Source organism: Fomitopsis serialis (assembly GCF_022376445.1).
Source record: "Fomitopsis serialis strain Sig1Antser10 chromosome Unknown B0H18scaffold_1, whole genome shotgun sequence".
Lineage (NCBI taxonomy): Eukaryota > Fungi > Basidiomycota > Agaricomycetes > Polyporales > Fomitopsidaceae > Fomitopsis > Fomitopsis serialis.
The window spans coordinates 1,427,038-1,444,321 of NW_025954961.1; the positions used below are offsets into that span (position 1 = coordinate 1,427,038).

Genomic DNA, 17,284 nt, shown 5'->3' on the forward strand with positions numbered 1-17,284 from the left:
ACAACGGTGTCTCACTGAAAGTATCTTTGATTGGGACAGAACAACAATTGAGCAACAACACAACACATTCGAGTCTGCGCATCGAAACATCGTCCATCAGTTGCCAACACTGAGAGACGAGAAAGACAAATGCACGTACCTAGTGCTACATCATATAGGTACATTGGCAAAGATACTGTCTGTACACAGCCTTCAGAGTCTCGCCCTCGGCTTCACGATCTCCCGGAACGCCCGCCGCAGGTCCTTCTTCATATCCTGTTTTCCTCAATTGTTGAGCACGTTGGGAAACCAGCACATACACTCTGGAACGAACCTCAAGATCCTCAACACCGCAACTGATACGAACCAATCTCGGGTCCGCACCAGGGTCAACCGTGCTACGCTGCTCAATGAGGGACTCAACCCCTCCCAAACTCGTCGCAGGCTATCAGCATAGTCAGCGTTCGCTACCCCGCCCCACGACCGAAACACTTACTACGAAGTATTCCAGCGAGTGCGGAAGTAGACGAGCATACTCTGGATCCTTCAACTGAAGCGCAACATGAGCAAGCGAATGGACGAGGTTCACAGATGACCCACCAGAATAGCGAACGTAGGGTTCCATCCCCCCTCCAGCTGAACGCTGGGCTCAAAACCTCGGCCGTCCTTCTTCTGCAGACTCGAGTGCCACACGGTGTCAATGACACCGGCAGGGATCCCGTCGAAAGCCTTGCCCTGATATCGTAAGGGCGGGTCAGAGTTATCACATTAGGGTATGCGCGACATGACCTACACCAGCAGCCTGACTTAACCAGCGAGCCAGCCCCTTAGCATTCTCCGACTGGCGCGGTACGCGGAGGTGTAGCGTACGGAGGGAGCGCAGGAGCAGCCACGACTCGAGGGACCCCATCATAGACCCAAGGAAGGTGCGATGCGTCCATAACTGTCCGAATATAAAGACAAAGAAGCGAGGTCGTCAGCGGGATGTCTGAACCCGAGGGGGGGGAGATATGATGCGGCGCGAAGATGCATACGCCCACACACAGAGAAACTTCCATCACGCTATGTTCCCCGATACGCGCAACGGGTTATGTAGATAAGTATCTTCTGTGCGACGAAGGTTTCGTGCGACGAGAGTGGCTTGATCGATCGTATCACGTAAATCGAACGTACCGTCTTCCAGTCGGCCTCGGTTGGTACGATGAGGACACCGCATAGCAGATCCGAGTGTCCGCCAAAGTACTTCGTTCCTGAGGATGATCCTTAGCGCTGTCAGCGGTAGTCAAGGAACGTTGCACATTACCACTGTGCATAACCATGTCCGCGCCCCATTTGAATGGATACTGAAGGGGTGGTGGGGCGAAAGTCGAATCCACTATAATTTTTGCACCGGCAGCATGTGCCTGCACGTATCGGATAAAATCAGCACTAGTCGAGAAACGACCCTTGGGCCGGTGCTCAATACCGTACTTTTTCAGCATAATACTTGATATCTCTGATTGGGACGTTCAGTATAGAACCACGTGGTAAGCGTGAATATGCAACACTTGCCTCGCTTCTCCGGTAGGGTTCAGAGGTGTTTCGAGCCAGCAGAGGTCACCCGGTTGGTAGTCGTCGTCTAAACCGATGAGGGGAAGATCGCCGCCTCGGCTGTGCTTGTACACCTCAATGGTATTATGGCATCCATGATATCCGCCCGTAATAGCGATGCGCTTTGGGTGGAAATACACTAACGCCTTCGGGAAAGAGGTGAACAAAGCTCTGAAGAGCTATCATCAATCGGGTTAGAGGCACACTTACTGCATATGAAGCCGCTAGACCGGACGCGTACGTCAACGCAAGTCCACCCTGGACACGATCTATGTATCAGCTGGGTGCCTGGAAGCGAGTGGGTAGCACTTACGTTAATCTTACTGAGAACCCTTTCGGCACGCGTACTGACATCCTGAGTATAGCGGGAGTAGACATGCCTCTCCGGGCTGCGGAAATCCATGCTGTCTGTGTTAATAGGCGTGTTGTCCGGGGGTAAAGGAGCCCTGAAAGCTGGTCATACATTAATCCCCGTAGCTGGGACAGTCCTCTGGGTAAGACCTACTCGTCGTGACTGAAATGGACGCCGCGACCTCTCTGCCGTGCACTAGTTCGTCATCGGCGTGGACGAGCTCCGTCCCAGTGAGTTTCGGTGCAGTTTTGGGTGCCATGTTGAGATCGTATACGATGGAGAGACGTAGTAGCAGGCTTTTATGTGTCGCTGGCTCAGGCGTCCGAGAAGGATGAGTCCAAGTTGAGTCAGAGCGCAGTCGTGGTTCGATCAGGCAGTCAAGCCGACGGACTCACGGAGCGGAGAAACGCGCCCCGATCCCCGAAGACGCGATCTTACGCGACAGCACCCAGCACGTGATCCCGACGCGTCCCCACGGCATGTTCGTCGTTCGAGTTGAACTTTCAACGCCACCGCATCTCTTCCATCCTCTCTCATCTCCTCCTCATCGTGCCCGCATCCACGACACCTCACGCCCTCAGGCAGGCCTGTCTTTACTCACTCTGTCATCTGTCCAATACTTCTCTGTGTCTACTTGTCTCTTCTGAGTTTAGAACAGCAAGATGCGCTTGACCTTCATCGCCGGCGTTGTCCTCGTCTCGGTCGGACTAGTGCCGCTTATGACCACGACTCGTGCTGCCGATATCAGTGCCTTCCAAAGCTCTCTGGAAAGACGCTACACGACCCCTCACTCTCTCGGCAACAGCTACCAGTTCGACCCTAGGGATGGATGGGAATCTGTCAACATTACGAATCTGCAATACAAGTACTCTCCATCCCAGATCGACGATAACGAGGAGGAACTGGACGGACCTGTAGTACCGCATGCTCACCAGCGGCGGTCGAGCAAGAAGACCTCGAAGAAGACCGCGAAGAAGACCACGAAGAAGACTACGAAGCAGACGGGCACCAAGAATGCCTCGAAGGCCGCAAAGACCACTTCGGCTTCCAAGGGCGTCAGCGGCCTGGTTGGGTCTGTCAAGTCTATCGTCGACACCATGAAAGCTGTTGGAGACCCAGAGCCTGTCACGATCACCTGGTACACTGGCCATGATCTGGAAAACCCGAGCTGTTGGTCGAACCCTACCTGGGCACCTACGGTATATTATGAGTCTTGTATCACTTGCGTTTCTTGCAAACATCCGTGTTTACAGGATAGCTCCATGGCTTGTGCGATCACACTGGAGGGCTGGGAAGGTCGCCCTCAGTGCTTCAAATTCCTTGAACGTAAGCCCGCCCCAGACTGGTATGCGTAGATAGTTACTCACACTTGTTCAGTCTGTCAAACAAACCAGAAATGTGTCTTCGTGCGCGTAGTCGACACCTGTGCAGGCTGCGCCCCTGGTTCGAAGCACGTCGATCTCACCAAGGCTGCCTTCTCCTCTCTTGCGGACCTCACCGAAGGGACCCTCACCGTACAGATGCGTCCCGCGACTGATCCACTCGAAGGCTGGTAAGTGGACCTTTTCTGGCATGTGATGATGGCTGACATTTCGCTCATTCTCTGCAGGCTTGAACAACTCTGGGGGCCGAAGAACTGAGAAATGACCACCGAAACCAGAATCAGCGAAGAACGAAGACATTCACGGACTAAGCTTGCGCTGGCACGCACAAGTCACTACGAACACATCCATGGACAGCGTCTCCTACGATGTATTGATAGACACTAGATCTGTACTACCACCCTGTATTGTACTTTTGTCACTACGACCCGAGCATCCTAACGTCTCGAACACGGGCTACGACTTGATGGCCACGCGCTTCCTCTTCTTGCCCTCGGCGATTCTTTCCCTGACCTTCTCTTCGTCCATGCCTTCCTCCTCGTAGAATTCTGCAATCCGTTGTGCGTCATTCTGCCGCTTGATGTACTTGAGCGCGGCGAGGTTGTACGCGATCGTGTCCTTCTGCTTTCGCAGCGAGTCGCGGAGATGCTTACGCAAGGGAATGAGGGCAGTACGCATGATGCGGTTGGCAACGATCTGGTGATAATGTGTCTTGAGGAGGAAGAATATGATTCTGGACGTGAGGACAATGTTCCAGTCCTAACGCAACGCTCGTAAATCAATTGAACAGCAGACCAACCGGTGTGATAGACTCACCCTCTGCGCCCAAACGTTCAGATACATCATCAGGCTCACCACCTTCCCAAACGGCAGCACTAGCAGCGCATCATACAGCGCCGTCCCGGGCACTTTCTCCACGACTTTTAGCACGTACTCCGCCGGCTCGACATCATACGCAGCCAGCACCGGATTCCTCGGCGGCGGCGCGACCTGTTCGCCGAGCCCGCCCGCCGCCTTCGCCTCCTCGTACTCGCGCAGTGCCGCGATCTCCCCGTCCGCGAGCTCGAGCGCCTCCATGATCCGTTCGCCCGCCATCAGCGTCTCTGTCGTCTGCTTCGAGACGGCGGTCGCCTCCGCGCCCTGCGCAAGCGTGGGGTCCGCGTCGTCGGCGCCGCTGCCGATGGGGGCGTCGTTCCGGTTGAGCGTGTCGGCGATACCGGACTCGTAGAGTTGCTCGAGCTCGCGCTCGCGCTCTTCCTCGAGGAATAGCTAGGGTGCCGTGAGTTGGCAGTTCGAATGGACGGCGTGGACAATGACTCACCGGCTCGTCGAGCTTCTCCCACACTCGGATCGACTTGTCGTGCGAGCCCGAGACGACGAACTTGCCGGTGTTGCTGACGGCCAGCGCCCACACCTCTCCGTGGTGCCCGTCCAGCTTCTGGATATTCTCGAACTGTCGCGGGAGCCGTCAGCCAGTGAACACCTTCCGAGCCGTGTCGCGACAAACCTTGTCCCCATCCCAGTACTTCACCATGCGGTCTTTGCCTACCGTCCAGAAATAATGACTCGGCTTCGCATCGAACTCGCGGATGTCGTTCTTCTCGAACGCGACCTGCATCACGCTGTCGTCGTGCGCGAAGAGCGAACGGTGGCAGTCGCCGAAGTCGAGGCCCCAGATCTTGACGTTCTTGTCCGCCGAGCAGGTCACGATGAGTTTGCTGTCCGCGGAGATGTCCATGCTCAGCACTGGAAGCTATGTGACATCGAAAGTCAGTAACGATGGTATTGTGCGGGAGAGGGGATGATCGGACCTTATGGCCATACAGCGATAGGAAGAACTTGAGCGTGTCTTGGTAGAATACCTTCACAGTCGAATCGAGCAGCGCGACTGCCAAAAACTTGCCGTTCGGGCTGTACCGCACGCTGAGCACGTCGTCCGTCATCTTGAGCGTCCGGACGTGCACAAGCGACAGCAGTCTAGCACTTCGGGGCTGTCCCCTCTACGTCAGAGCAAATCCGCAGACACGAGGACATGAAATTCACATTATCGCTGTCCACAGGCTTCGACTCCAACTCCCAGAACTTGACGTCCTTGTCCGCACTGCCGCTGACGAGTGCGTGACCGTCTGCGCGGACGTGAATTGACCATACAGTTGATGTGTGTGCTTTGACGGTCTCGATGAGCGTCGAGGAGGCGACGTCATAAATGAGGATGTCTCCCGACTTCGTCCCCACTGCGACCTGTCGAACGTACAGATGAACACCGAATGAGTCTGTGTCTTCGACAAGCAGGAAACGTTGGTCGCACCTGTCGATCGCCAGGGAGGAAAGTGCTGCAAACCGCATGCCCGCACTCCATCGTTCGAATGCACGCCATCGTCTTCATATTCCAGATCTTCAGCGACCCATTTGAGCCTGACGCTAGCAGGCCATCGTCTGAGCTCAGGCACAGCGTCCTGACGTCCGTCCGATGACCTGGCAGGTCGACAGAGTAGACGCGGGTCGCCTCGGGCTGCGCGTCCTTGCTCTTCGTCGGTGGTGGGATGTTATACACCTCCAGCGCGTTGGAAGCCAGAGCTGTGAAAAGCTGCGTGGTGCCCTTCGCTCTTGAGACGTCGTCGTCGGCGAAGTCAAACGAACGGATTTTGCCCGACGCGCGGACGACCAGGTAAGGCGTGAACAAGTCGACAAGCTCGACCTCCTTGTCCTTGTCCTCGGCCTCACCGTCCACTTGCATCTCAGCGTCGTCGTGGTCGGCGGGCTTCTTACCCTTCGTTTGCTCTTTCTCCTTCTGCCGTTTACGGCGCCGCGCTTGCTTCTTCCTGATCTCATCTTCGGTGCGTATGCGGAAGAGCTCGACTGTGCGGTCATGCGATTGGACGGCGAGGTAGGGATGCGAAGGGTGGAAGGTAATTTGAGAGACGCGATGGTTGGAGGCTAATGGGAGGGGGGCAACTGCATGAATGAGCTTTGCCACCTGCAGGGCGTGTCAGGACATGCGTAAGTCATTATTTCGGACTGCCGTACCTCGCCATTCTCAGTTTCTCGCAGTCCTTCCGCGAGGGCCTCATGATCAATCCTCCACGCCTTGAGCTCGCCTTCACCACTGCCTGTGAATACGAGCTCATGTTTACTGTCCACATCTAGTGTCCAGATCTCGGAGCGGTGGGCGACGACAGTCTGTATGCAGTGCTGAGTACCAAGGTCCCATAGCTTAAGGAATGTATCCTTCGAGGACGTGAGGAGGTAGCCTGGAGTGGTTCCGGAGGAGGAGGATGGCTGTGAGGGAGACGCAGGGGTGATGAACCGTATGGCAGTGACTTGGTCTCGATGACCACGTAACCTGGTAGAGGTCAATACACTGAATCGCATGAAACAAAGTGCGACGTACCTGAAAAGGCCAGCCTCCCCAACGACATCCCACAGAATGAGGTCCGTGTCTTGCGAGCCTGACGCGAGTCTCGTACCCGCCTCGTCGAAAGCGAGTGAGGTGACTGCTTTCTTGTGACCGTTGAAGGTAGCAACAACAGACTTCTCCGAGGAACTCCAGAGTCGAATAGAGCCATCTGCATACCCGACCGCAAAGGTGTCTTTCTGTGGGGAACGAAGGATGCAAGTAACTTCCGCTCGATGACCTGTCTCATGCCACATTGCCAGCTACGATACGTGAGATAGTGAACCGCACCATACTGATCGCAGCTCACCATCTGGCCCTTCTTCACGTCCCATACCAAGATATCCTCCAGTGCGGGTACATATGCGAGCTTGCCGTCATAGTGTGAGTTTGAAGACGAGCTGCAAACGAGTCCGAAGGCCTGATGATCCTTCAGAAAACACAAAGAACGACGATCTTTTTCCGCTCACCTCTGTGGGCCCGTGTTTCAAGTAGCTCTGGACCATGGTGCTGAGCGCGACAGAGCAGAGGTCGCTCAGCCACAGTCGATCGCTCGGCCAATTACCAGGCACGCCCGCGAATTTTCGTGCTTCACACGGCCAATGAATTTGACGAGCAGCGTCAAATACGGGTGGCCGCGGGCCGCCTGCCGGGGACGTTATGCGGGGATGCGGTCGCGGCGTCCAGAGACGACCGTACCCGAGCACCCCGGCCATGATGATCAGCTCTGCTGCCCCCGAGGCCGCCACCCGCTTGCTTCAGTTCGTCAATGCCTCCCCGACACCCCTCCACGCAGTCACCACCGCCGCCATTCGCCTCGAGAAGGCTGGCTTTCGCAAGGTGGCGTGCATCATCGTGATCCATCTCGCTCGCACTGACACAATGTGTCTCTAGCTCAGAGAAAAGGACGACTGGGAGCAAGATCTGAAGGGCGGTGGCAAGTTCTATGTGACCCGGTGCGCGTACATCGACCGCCTGCCGCGCCCCACCGTGCTGATACCAAGCAGCAACCAGAGCTGCATCCTTGCCTTCACTGTCCCTCAGAAGTGGAAGCCTGGTGGAGGCGTCTCCATAGTTGCCACACATATTGACAGCCCCAACTTGAGGGTATGTGATCCTTTAGCTATCATACAATACTTCGCGCTAAGAACCGCTTTCCCAGGTTCGCCCAGTCTCCAAGAAGGCCAAGGTTGGATACCTGCAAGTCGGCGTGGAGACCTACGGCGGCGGTCTCTGGCATACCTGGTTCGATCGTGACCTCTCCTTGGCAGGGAGGATCATTCTCAAGGACGAGAACGGCGGCTTCACGTCCAAGCTTATCAAGATCGACCGTCCCCTACTGCGGGTCCCTTCGCTGGCCATTCACCGTGAGTCTCAATTTTCAGTCTGTGAAACTCGACAGAATTGACACGAGGGCAGTGGAGAGGGGCGCTGGAGACAGCTTCAAGTTCAACCAAGAGACGGAGATGCTGCCCATACTCGGCATGGCAGAAGAACAGCTTAATGCAGCCGCACAGAAAGCCTCCGCGGCTGAGGTGAAGGCGACAGGTGTTCAGGAGCAGCACCACACTGCTCTCTTGGAGGTCCTTTCGCAGGAGCTTTCCGTTGTGCTCGAAGACATTCACGACTTCGAGCTGTACGACCCCTTCTCACGCTCTCATAGAACGCTACTGAGACACTATCCAGTCACTTGTACGACACCCAACCGTCCCAATTCGGCGGTATCAAAAATGAGTTCATCTTCTCTCCACGGATGGACAACCAATTTTCTTCGTACACTATCCGCTCTTCACTCGCCATCGTCTACTGACCAGCCCGCACTGCAGCTTCTGCGCGCTCGACGCTCTCGCCGCCTTCTCCGCCTCACCAGCCTACGCCTCCTACGCCTCCTCAGCGACCAACAACGTCAACGCCATCGCACTCTTCAACCACGAAGAGGTCGGCTCCGTCTCCACCACCGGCGCGGAGTCTTCGCTGCTCCCCTCGCTGCTCTCCCGACTCTCGCCCACGCCGTCCGCGCTCGCGCAGACGATTGCGCGGAGCTTCTTGGTCAGCTCGGACATGACGCACGCAGTGCACCCGAACTACCTGAGCAAGCACGAGGAGAACCACGCGCCGCGCATTAACGGCGGCGTCGTGATCAAGACGAACGCGAAGCAGCGGTACGCGAGCGACGCCGTCGGGCGGTTCCTGCTCAAGAAGCTCGTCGAGAGGCGCGGCGGGAAGGTACAGGAGTACGAGGTCCGCAACGACATGTGCGTCCGCAGTTCCCTCTTGAGGCTTACTTGTTGCTGAGACTCACCGTCTGCGTGCGTAGGGCGTGCGGATCCACTGTCGGCCCCAGCCTGTCGAAGATGGGCGTCCGGACGATCGACATCGGCTGTCCGATGCTGTCCATGCACTCCATCCGTGAGACTGCGGGCACGCACGACGTGCAGAGCATGATTGACTTGTTCACGTCTTTCTTTGAGGGTTTCGCGGAGCTCGATGCTGAGCTCGTAGTGGATTAAATCATGGAGTGTACAAGCTAAGATACATCTGGCACCGGACAATCCAAGCAAAGAATACATGCAGCAGTCGGACGTCGTCTACACACATGGGTCACGGTCGAAGTGATAGCATGTGCAGCCCTAGCAAAGTCGGGAGCGGTGTAAGCCAGTAAGATGCACATCACACCTAGTGGAGATGATGTGCAGATACATCAAACTATCGACGCGCTTTCTTTTTGGGCTGCTCCGAATCCTCTGCCCTGGTCAACGGCGTGAAGGCCAGTCAGCAATGACCGCTTTTTTGCTGTTCTCGAGTAATGTGCGAGAACCCATTCGCGTTCTGCCTCCGTCTGCTCGATCGTGCCTTGTCGGATCTCGTACGCTGAGTACACGGTAAGTTAGGGAACGGAGGTGATGAAGAGTGAGAGGCGCACGTTTCATCTCGAACCGCGGGCCAACCTCCGCGAGCTGCACTTGGCGTGGCGGGATTTGACGAAGACATGATGCCTGCCAGACGGTCAGTACGCACCGTTCGATACGTCCGGAGCGCTACGCACCGGAAGGAAATAATCGTCATCATTTGAAAACGTCATCACCCGCTTGCTGTCTTCCTTCGGTACCGGAAAGAGATGCTTGAGGACGTCCCGTATGCGCTCGCCCAGCTGTGAGCTGAAGTTTTCGAAGATGAGGTGAGGGTATTGCTCAGAGACGGTGGACTCCTTGTAGGTGCTGATATCGTGCCGGAGCTGGACGTTGTGTAGCGTAAAGAATACAGTGGGCCCATGGGGAAGGTGGGAGACAATCATCGCATCTGAGTGACCATGCTGGCGTCAAGGTAGAGCCCATGCTGAGGAAGAACTACGACGCACCTGGGGTACCGCGATGCTCATGCAGAATGACGAGGTCCGTAACGTCGTTGGCTCTGCACGCCTCCGCGAGCTCCTTCATAACATAGTTTCCTCGGTTCACTCGATGCGAGTTCGGGAATACGAGCCGCATCTCCTTTGCGAACTGCTGCAACTTCGAGCTCGGGTCGCGAGACGTCGTGACGATGATTTTAGGGTCTTGAATCCCAGCCATTGAGTACTCATTATCGATATGCGTCGTCGGGTCTGTCAATATGCAGTCGCACGAAGGTCAGAGCTGGCATGAAGGCGAAAGGGCGCAATGCGCACCAGCCTGAGCCTCATCGAACGCTAGGTCCTTCCCCAAACTTTGTGCATGCTTCCTCATTCTGTCGGAAGAGCCTTGCCCGCCGCGAGCGCATCCTTGACCTTCTGCTTCCGCTCGTATGTCTGTCGTTCTTGAGCCTCTACAGACTTTGCATAGATGTACTGGCGGCGCTCACGGGTTTGCCGACGGATCTAGTAGTGTGTCAGATACTTATCGCATGTTAGAAAGGGATTTCGAGAAGTCTGACCATCGTGATAGAGCGTTCTCAAATAACGGCTACTGTGGTTTGCACTTGTCGGGTCTTCTTGATCGCCACAACGGTTGGTCTGGTGAACGTGGGTGACTAACTTACAAGTTGAAGTGTTCTGCCAGGCGCAGAAAATTCGACCGATCGTGGTCAGTGTTGTCGTGATAGGCGCCCTGAGCTGTTACTTACGTAAGACCGATCGTTCAACCTGTTGTCTGACAGAGCGCCCATCTTATTGCTCCCGGCCTTAGTACGCCCTAGTACGCCACACCAACATGATACATACTCGTAACTACACCTCTGCTACTGAGTTATGGCTGAAATGCACCCCAAGCCTGAGTGTAATGGCTTGCGCTACGATTTGAAGTAAATTAACACCATGCAGAAACGACACGGAGAAGTAGTACACCGTGCTGCTGTGAAAATTCAGTGTTCACGAAGTTTACTATCACATGTAGCGTTCTGTGTACGATTTCTAGCAGCTGACAGCTTTTCGGCGTTGCTCTGCAGTTATTCTCTAAGTCGTCGTGCCATCCCTCTCGGCCTAACACCACATATTGGTTTAACAGTGACTGCCGCCCTGATAACCTTTCGTACGATCTGGATCTCTGATGGGACTCGACTTGGCCCTTCGCTCTAGGCTTGTCTGCGCCTCCGCGGCTGCGTTCCAGACGGCGGCCTGTCTTGTCCCTCAGTGCCATCCGTCAGTGTCTCCCTGTATCACCCGAGGGGCATGGGCGCATCAGGTCGGATTGCCTCTGGCCTCCAGCCAGACTGTTCTATCCTACCATATTCGTCGAGTGCGCCTCCTTATGACACTGCGCCCTGCTTCTGGCCTTCTTTCCAGCCCAAACCAGATCCTTTCATCGCGTCGAGAGTCTTCGGAACTACAGACACGATGACGCTGACCTGCTCAAAGTCAGGCAACACCGAGGGATAATTAAGAGTATATAAGAGGATGTATCGCTCTGGTGTGCTCACCATACATCGAGCACTCAGCCTCATTCACATACCAAGTACATCCTCGTACTCTTCTCTCTTGCAAAGATGATGAGCCTCATCCGCTCTCGTGCACCCGTAAGTCGCTCCTTGACCGAAGGATAGATTCATGCGCTCACCACATCCCTTAGACCTTGATCCTCTTCGGCAGCATCCAGACTGCTATGTGGAGTTGGGTCTACATGCGGTGGCAACAACCGAGGTCAGTCTCCCCACTCACCCGCATATGCTCTGGCCTGACATAGCTGCTAAAGCGAAATTAAGGGTCCTCTCCCTTCTCACATCCCGAAGGGCTTCATGGGTCGGGCCCGGTTTCGTCAGCAGCACGCCCCGTTCGCCAGCGGCTACGCAACATACTAAGCATACCGCTCACCATGCCCGCCGGACGGCGCACCTTGTGGAGGAGCATTGTCGCGCCCGGACGACTGGAGGTTTGTCGTGCTGTATTGCGATGGCGAATTGGGCCCGCCTAGTTGGACATGACTCCTGCAAACATGAACAGGAAACATGGGAGAATGTATGGAACTGTTGTAACATAGTGGTTGTATACTTGCTGTTGTCGTTGAGTGTATATCCTTATTATCCGATGACCTTTGCATGGTCAAGCCTGGAAAATCTGCTGAGGGTCATTCGCGTCATGCCGCCCTGTACGTAACCGTCAGCAGAACCAGCAGGACCGCGAGAGGCACATGAAGTGTCGTGTCTCCCTGAGACCACTGTCTTCGTTGAGACTGCAACGCCTACAATGGTGTGCTGTGATGCGCAACCATTGGCTATGGATCTCTTCCTCACGCTGGGACGGGTCCGACCGCCACAGAGGGCCTAAACGATTACAACTCGAGATGCGGCGTTAGAACACAAAGTACAAGCACAAAGCATACGACGGTAATGATTTAACATCCTGGCTACCGTATTGCCTCCAAAGTCTCCATCGATGTTACGCTGTTTCCTCGGATGACCTGTACACGGAATCGCCAAATCAGTCATGACTGGCCGAGTCGAAGGGGAGCGAGCCTAACTATACTTACAACGGTTCCGATGGGATGTTTTTGCGCTGGGGTGGTCTCTTCCGTCGCGTCATCAAGAACGAGGTTCAAAAAAAGGTCGTAGCCGCGCAAGACCCCGCTGACTTTGCGGCCGCCTTGAAGATGGACGAACAATTTCTTGTCCATGAACTGGGATGATCCGAGCAATTAGCATCGCGAACACGCCCTTATTGTACCAAGATGCACACCTTTTTGAGCTCCGGCTGCGATGCCTTGGACATGATCGAAGCGTATTGTGTGGTGGGAGGAGACCGTGGTGTATGGCAGAGCCGGATTGCTGCAGGTTGCAACCGAGACGCGCGGGGCAAGGATTGTTGGACGAGCGCTGGGCAGCCGCACGTGGACAAACACCCGCTCGGGCGCGCTTGGCGCGTGTGAGGACATCCGAGGTCGGGGCCAACGGTTGCTTCCGCTGAATACCAACGCTCTGACCCCAGCCTGCGCTTTGCTACGTTCTGTGCCATTCAGCCTCTCACGTCTCAGTCTAACAGACCACGAAAACATCCTTCCACGACTCTCTCATACGACACTGCCAGGTTTCATCAGTATATCAATCCCACAGCCATAACCGCCAGACCTCCGTGAGTGTCAACTGTTCCAGGTTTCCAAGCCCTGTCACTGCAAACATTCCATTCGTCTCTTACGCAAATGTCAAAGATCCGTGGAACCTTCTGGACCCAGTCACACACACAGTGTAGTCAATGGCCTCTGCGCTTCCTCCAGCGACACACAACAACAGTCTGTCATGGTCTGGTCCGGATCGACAACCCTGGAGGCACTCTGACGCTGGTAGTGCGCCGCGGAACGCAGGCGGTGGAAATAGAGGGAGGTCGGGTGGACGAGGTGGAAGAGGTGGACGTGGCGGAAGGGGCGGCGGCAGTGGCAGAGGAGGCGCACCCTCCAATGCTACTACGAGAGGTCCAGACGATGCGCCAAAAGCGCACACGGATCAGCCAAAGGGCAAGCCGGCCCCGGATATTCCAAAGATCGTCGAGCCACCGATATCCGCTTCCGCTGGTCCAATTGCCGCAGCTGCGAGCAAAGCGTCAGGCAGGTCAAAGCCCACGAGGAAGGCATCCGAAACCAAGAACTCTCGCAAACCTGGACCCACTCCTGACACGTCTGCACTCACTCCCAATCCATCACCTACGACAGCTCGCCCCTCTAGACGAAGGCGCTCTCAGAAGGTCCTGCCTGCTCTGAACACGAAGTCATCTCTTTCTTCCGACTCGAGTGTCCTCACCGTGCAATCCGCTCCAGAGAGAGGCGCAACCACGAGCAAGGATATGCCTCCACATCTCATGACTCCCTTGGACGTGCACACCTTCGATGTCAAATCGGACATCGACGCTCTAGTCGACCGCATGAGGTCCGTGGCGATGGACAGACCACATACGCCGGGGAGCCACAGTCACTTCGACTGGGCGAGTGACGACGACGACACTCTTCCTGAGCTGCCCGACTGGGGTAAGACGGAAGCCAAGGCGGACGTCAAGCCCTCCGTCATTTCTCCCATCCTGGAGGACGCGCTCAGGCCCCTACCGAACATTGAGATCGGTTCACCGTTCACGATGCCACTAGCCGGTCCGGATTCTGCGGCGGCTTCGCCTGCGAAAGCTCGGGTAGAGGTCAAAGATGAGAGCAAAGAGTCTCAAGTGGCGTCACACAACGCGGAGGTGGATAGCAAGAAGGCGCCGTCTGCTAGCATCCCAAAACAGCGGCGTCTAAGGCTGTTTTGCGCACAAGGATGAGGAAAGCAAGGCTGACGCGCAGAAGCATTTCGCAAAGCCTGCGACGGCGCCGCCACCGTCGAATTGACAACGTTGCCCCCTAACTTGCCTCGAACCCGTCACCATCGAAGGCACCCACGAAGCTTCCCCTTCACCCATCGCTACCACCGAAACCGGTCACGACTTTGGAGCCAGCGCCTACGAAACGACATCCGCGAATCCCTGAACCGGGGCATAAGCGAGGGAAGTCTAGCACAGGTTCAATGGAGCACAAGACCGAGAATGGTCTCGCGGACTCGATACATGCCTCCATCCCCAAGAGTGGCCTTACGGAGTCGATACACGCCCCCAGGGCGGTCTCGCAGAGTCTATACACGCTCCAAAGAGCGGCCTCGCGGAGTCTATACATGCTCCCAAGTCGACGGCGTCGCCAGAGAAGGAACCTCTCCGAAGACCATGCTCCAGAGCTTGGTCTGGCAGCGTCCATGCATGCCCCCGCGGAGACCACCCAGTCCGCACCAAGTCACACCTCCAGCCATCCCATCCCGGATGCCCCGCCGCACCTCCGTTCTAGAGGTCCGACGCGGGGACACCGCCAGCCCTACAGTGCTTCCGTTACTAGCTTCCAACATCCCGACCTGGATCGCGCACGCACGGACAGCACGCACCACACGCGCACCCAGTCTTCCCCGCCGACCAGCAATGGCATTGGCCACGCACATAGTCGCTCGGTACACGCGCGCCCGGTCATCACAGGTGACGCGCTCTCGAGGCTTGCAAGGACGCTGGGAGGGCCTGCGTCTCGACGCGAGACCGCGGTTCCGGTTCCCGCTGCTGCGAAAGACTGAAGTGTTCGGGATCTAACGTGTCAATTGCTTGTGCTACAGTCTATCTCCCGCTCATCTGCCACGATTTGCTTGTATCTAAGCCCTATTTCTGGGTTCCCTGTTGGACATTATCGTTGTGGTTGGTCATGGTCCCTATACCCACCCAAATGGGTCTGCTTCGTACAGTTCCTTTTAATCCCCCTGGAAATTGATTAATGTACTTCTATACTACACGATGCTGGATATGATGATGCAAAAGTCCTTCGTTGATCATACTACAGTGTCCCCAAGTTCTGAAGAGCAGACGACGGTACTAGTGTTGCAATGCCCAGAGCTCATCCGGAGCTGAAGTAGGATAACTCCAGGCCTATTGCTTTTATGGGCTTCGACCTACTAGTCAAATTCGAGACGATGCCGAAGCTGACCAACATGTTTTGCAGACGTCCTTCCCACAGCAGGGAAATATCCTAGGGGAGATCGCTCAGCGTACTGGTCAGAGGAGGGAAGGTCAGTCCACACACCGTTGTCGTAGACGCACGGGCTTTCATCACCCCTTGCACCTCGCCCAAGCCCTCCTGCGACGCCGGGGGTGCATGGGGCGCGCCCACCTCATCTTTCGAGTCATCTGGACTCGAGCCCAGAGCAGAAGTAAACATGCCCTTCCCGCGCCGCATCCACCATTCCGCCCCCATGCACCACTCGCTCTCATAGCTGTACACGTTGAAGTCGTACCGCGAGCTGAGGGAGAGGTCACGCGAGACTCGTGCAGTGTATGCCGTGGAGATGTGCCCGAGCATGGGGTTAAAGAGGGCGGTAATGGTTGTGGGTGGCTGAGAGGGAGGTCCGCGCGAAGACGATGGCGTTGTTGGGGGAATCTGGAAGGATGGAGGTGTAGCATCAGGCAACGTCGTGAACCGAATGCCAGTCGATACTAGAGCCCAGTGAGTGACAACCTGACATCCTGTGGAAAGGTGCTTACCTCCAGCACTCTTCTCCTTAGCACTGAAGTAAAACTCTGCGCCGGCAGATATTCGGCCCTTCAGACCTCCCTCCATGGCCTCTTCCTCGTCTACTCTCCTCATGCCAGACCGATTTCGGGGCGGTGTAGCCGTGGACTTCTCGCCCTCCTCAACCGGTTCGCTCAAACCCGCCAGCTTCCCGAAGTTATGCAGCGTCCGCACGCCCCACATGCCGTCCTCCGCACTCCACGTATACTCGGTACACCACTTGCCGGTGTCGTGCTGCAGGCTGAACATGACATTGCTCGGGTGCATATGTGCGCCCCGGACGGACTCGGCGAACAAGCTGGCACGGGGGTCTGATATGGCAGCCACCATACCTTGCACAGTCGGTGCTATTCTCGTCGAGTATAGAGCGTCAAGTCGGCCTGTGGGGATGTAGACCCGTCCGTAGAACAGGTAGTCTACATGAAGCTGGTGAGCGATGTGGTCTCCACATTCAGCAACGATGTACGTACTCACCCCGAGTGTCGACTCTCTCGCCTGCAAGCCATTCCTCCTCCTTCCCTTCTGGTCTCCGAGGCAGGTCGTACACCTTGAAACGGTCTACCATGTCCTTGAACCGCACATCGCCCGAGCCCTTTACGTTCAGCTCGCACGAAGTGAAGATGTAGCCAACAGAACCGTTGAGCGACGGCAGTGCGTTCATGGAATAGGTGTTCTTGAACAGTGGGCTCGGCGACTTCGAGATCGAGAAATGCAACCCCCTGGGCACAGTAAAGTCGAGGACGGCTAGCAAAGAAGTGAATCGAGCCGCCCACAGTTACGACCATGGAGCTTACCATTGGATGATCGAGTGAGATTGGCATACAAGTTGTCCTCGTTCCAGCCAGTAGCCCGGTAGTAGCTGCGTAGTACGTATGACGCAAAGGGATGCATGGCAGAGGTAAACCAGTGTGAAAGGGGTGCAGTCCAGGAGAACGCAGAGAGAAGTGAGCAATCAGTACATGAGACCGCGACGAACAGCCGACTTTGCCGTGAGAGTGGGCAAGTAATAGCGCAAGGCGGTCAGTAGCGCGTGGCAAGCCGGCCAGGATGGGCGCTTCTGTAGACAAAT

General features: G+C 56.0%; 9 protein-coding genes across 9 annotated transcripts; 4 read left to right on the forward strand and 5 right to left on the reverse strand.

The window, feature by feature from the left end:
• Positions 1-5: 5 nt before the first annotated feature.
• On the reverse strand, positions 6-2,281 carry B0H18DRAFT_967796 (cystathionine gamma-synthase). Its single transcript, XM_048043446.1, has 13 exons — positions 2,075-2,281; positions 1,883-2,022; positions 1,780-1,827; positions 1,531-1,715; positions 1,450-1,474; positions 1,283-1,382; positions 1,153-1,229; positions 773-922; positions 580-714; positions 476-529; positions 314-424; positions 140-255; positions 6-74 (listed from the first exon to the last, which is right to left on the reverse strand). The coding sequence occupies exons 1-12, from the start codon at positions 2,178-2,180 to the stop codon at positions 193-195; spliced, it is 1,194 nt and encodes a 397-aa protein (XP_047901386.1). The 5' UTR covers positions 2,181-2,281; the 3' UTR covers positions 6-74; positions 140-192.
• Positions 2,282-2,441: 160 nt separating this feature from the next.
• On the forward strand, positions 2,442-3,651 carry B0H18DRAFT_19463 (uncharacterized protein). Its single transcript, XM_048037052.1, has 3 exons — positions 2,442-3,247; positions 3,299-3,473; positions 3,531-3,651. The coding sequence occupies exons 1-3, from the start codon at positions 2,584-2,586 to the stop codon at positions 3,559-3,561; spliced, it is 870 nt and encodes a 289-aa protein (XP_047901387.1). The 5' UTR covers positions 2,442-2,583; the 3' UTR covers positions 3,562-3,651.
• A 108-nt stretch (positions 3,652-3,759) lies between these two features.
• On the reverse strand, positions 3,760-7,203 carry B0H18DRAFT_1112708 (WD40 repeat-like protein; the record flags this gene model as incomplete). Its single annotated transcript, XM_048032854.1, has 11 exons — positions 3,760-4,062; positions 4,120-4,572; positions 4,625-4,756; positions 4,811-5,056; positions 5,115-5,294; positions 5,347-5,544; positions 5,612-6,280; positions 6,331-6,646; positions 6,695-6,960; positions 7,008-7,118; positions 7,168-7,203. The coding sequence occupies 11 exons, from the start codon at positions 7,201-7,203 to the stop codon at positions 3,760-3,762; spliced, it is 2,910 nt and encodes a 969-aa protein (XP_047901388.1).
• Positions 7,204-7,394: 191 nt separating this feature from the next.
• Positions 7,395-9,295, forward strand: B0H18DRAFT_19479 (aspartyl aminopeptidase). The gene is made up of 8 exons (XM_048037053.1): positions 7,395-7,537; positions 7,592-7,653; positions 7,705-7,804; positions 7,860-8,064; positions 8,117-8,333; positions 8,384-8,470; positions 8,524-8,952; positions 9,015-9,295. Exons 1-8 carry the CDS (start codon positions 7,412-7,414, stop codon positions 9,205-9,207), a joined length of 1,419 nt encoding a protein of 472 aa, XP_047901389.1. The 5' UTR covers positions 7,395-7,411; the 3' UTR covers positions 9,208-9,295.
• Positions 9,296-9,398: 103 nt separating this feature from the next.
• B0H18DRAFT_1112710 (anticodon-binding protein) lies at positions 9,399-10,419 on the reverse strand (the record flags this gene model as incomplete). The annotated part of the gene is made up of 5 exons (XM_048032855.1): positions 9,399-9,568; positions 9,621-9,693; positions 9,744-9,997; positions 10,056-10,298; positions 10,362-10,419. The coding sequence occupies 5 exons, from the start codon at positions 10,417-10,419 to the stop codon at positions 9,399-9,401; spliced, it is 798 nt and encodes a 265-aa protein (XP_047901390.1).
• A 1,234-nt stretch (positions 10,420-11,653) lies between these two features.
• On the forward strand, positions 11,654-11,965 carry B0H18DRAFT_1112711 (uncharacterized protein; the record flags this gene model as incomplete). The annotated part of the gene is made up of 3 exons (XM_048032856.1): positions 11,654-11,683; positions 11,737-11,807; positions 11,860-11,965. The coding sequence occupies 3 exons, from the start codon at positions 11,654-11,656 to the stop codon at positions 11,963-11,965; spliced, it is 207 nt and encodes a 68-aa protein (XP_047901391.1).
• A 437-nt stretch (positions 11,966-12,402) lies between these two features.
• B0H18DRAFT_967811 (like-Sm ribonucleoprotein) lies at positions 12,403-13,043 on the reverse strand. Its single transcript, XM_048043447.1, has 3 exons — positions 12,840-13,043; positions 12,634-12,780; positions 12,403-12,564 (listed from the first exon to the last, which is right to left on the reverse strand). The coding sequence occupies exons 1-3, from the start codon at positions 12,870-12,872 to the stop codon at positions 12,511-12,513; spliced, it is 234 nt and encodes a 77-aa protein (XP_047901392.1). The 5' UTR covers positions 12,873-13,043; the 3' UTR covers positions 12,403-12,510.
• A 73-nt stretch (positions 13,044-13,116) lies between these two features.
• Positions 13,117-15,465, forward strand: B0H18DRAFT_967815 (uncharacterized protein). Its single transcript, XM_048043448.1, has 2 exons — positions 13,117-14,327; positions 14,513-15,465. The coding sequence occupies exons 1-2, from the start codon at positions 13,353-13,355 to the stop codon at positions 15,227-15,229; spliced, it is 1,692 nt and encodes a 563-aa protein (XP_047901393.1). The 5' UTR covers positions 13,117-13,352; the 3' UTR covers positions 15,230-15,465.
• B0H18DRAFT_967816 (mitochondrial distribution and morphology protein 10) lies at positions 15,466-17,212 on the reverse strand. Its single transcript, XM_048043449.1, has 5 exons — positions 17,010-17,212; positions 16,690-16,959; positions 16,188-16,631; positions 15,730-16,139; positions 15,466-15,675 (listed from the first exon to the last, which is right to left on the reverse strand). The coding sequence occupies exons 1-5, from the start codon at positions 17,104-17,106 to the stop codon at positions 15,544-15,546; spliced, it is 1,353 nt and encodes a 450-aa protein (XP_047901394.1). The 5' UTR covers positions 17,107-17,212; the 3' UTR covers positions 15,466-15,543.
• Between the last annotated feature and the right edge of the window lie 72 nt (positions 17,213-17,284).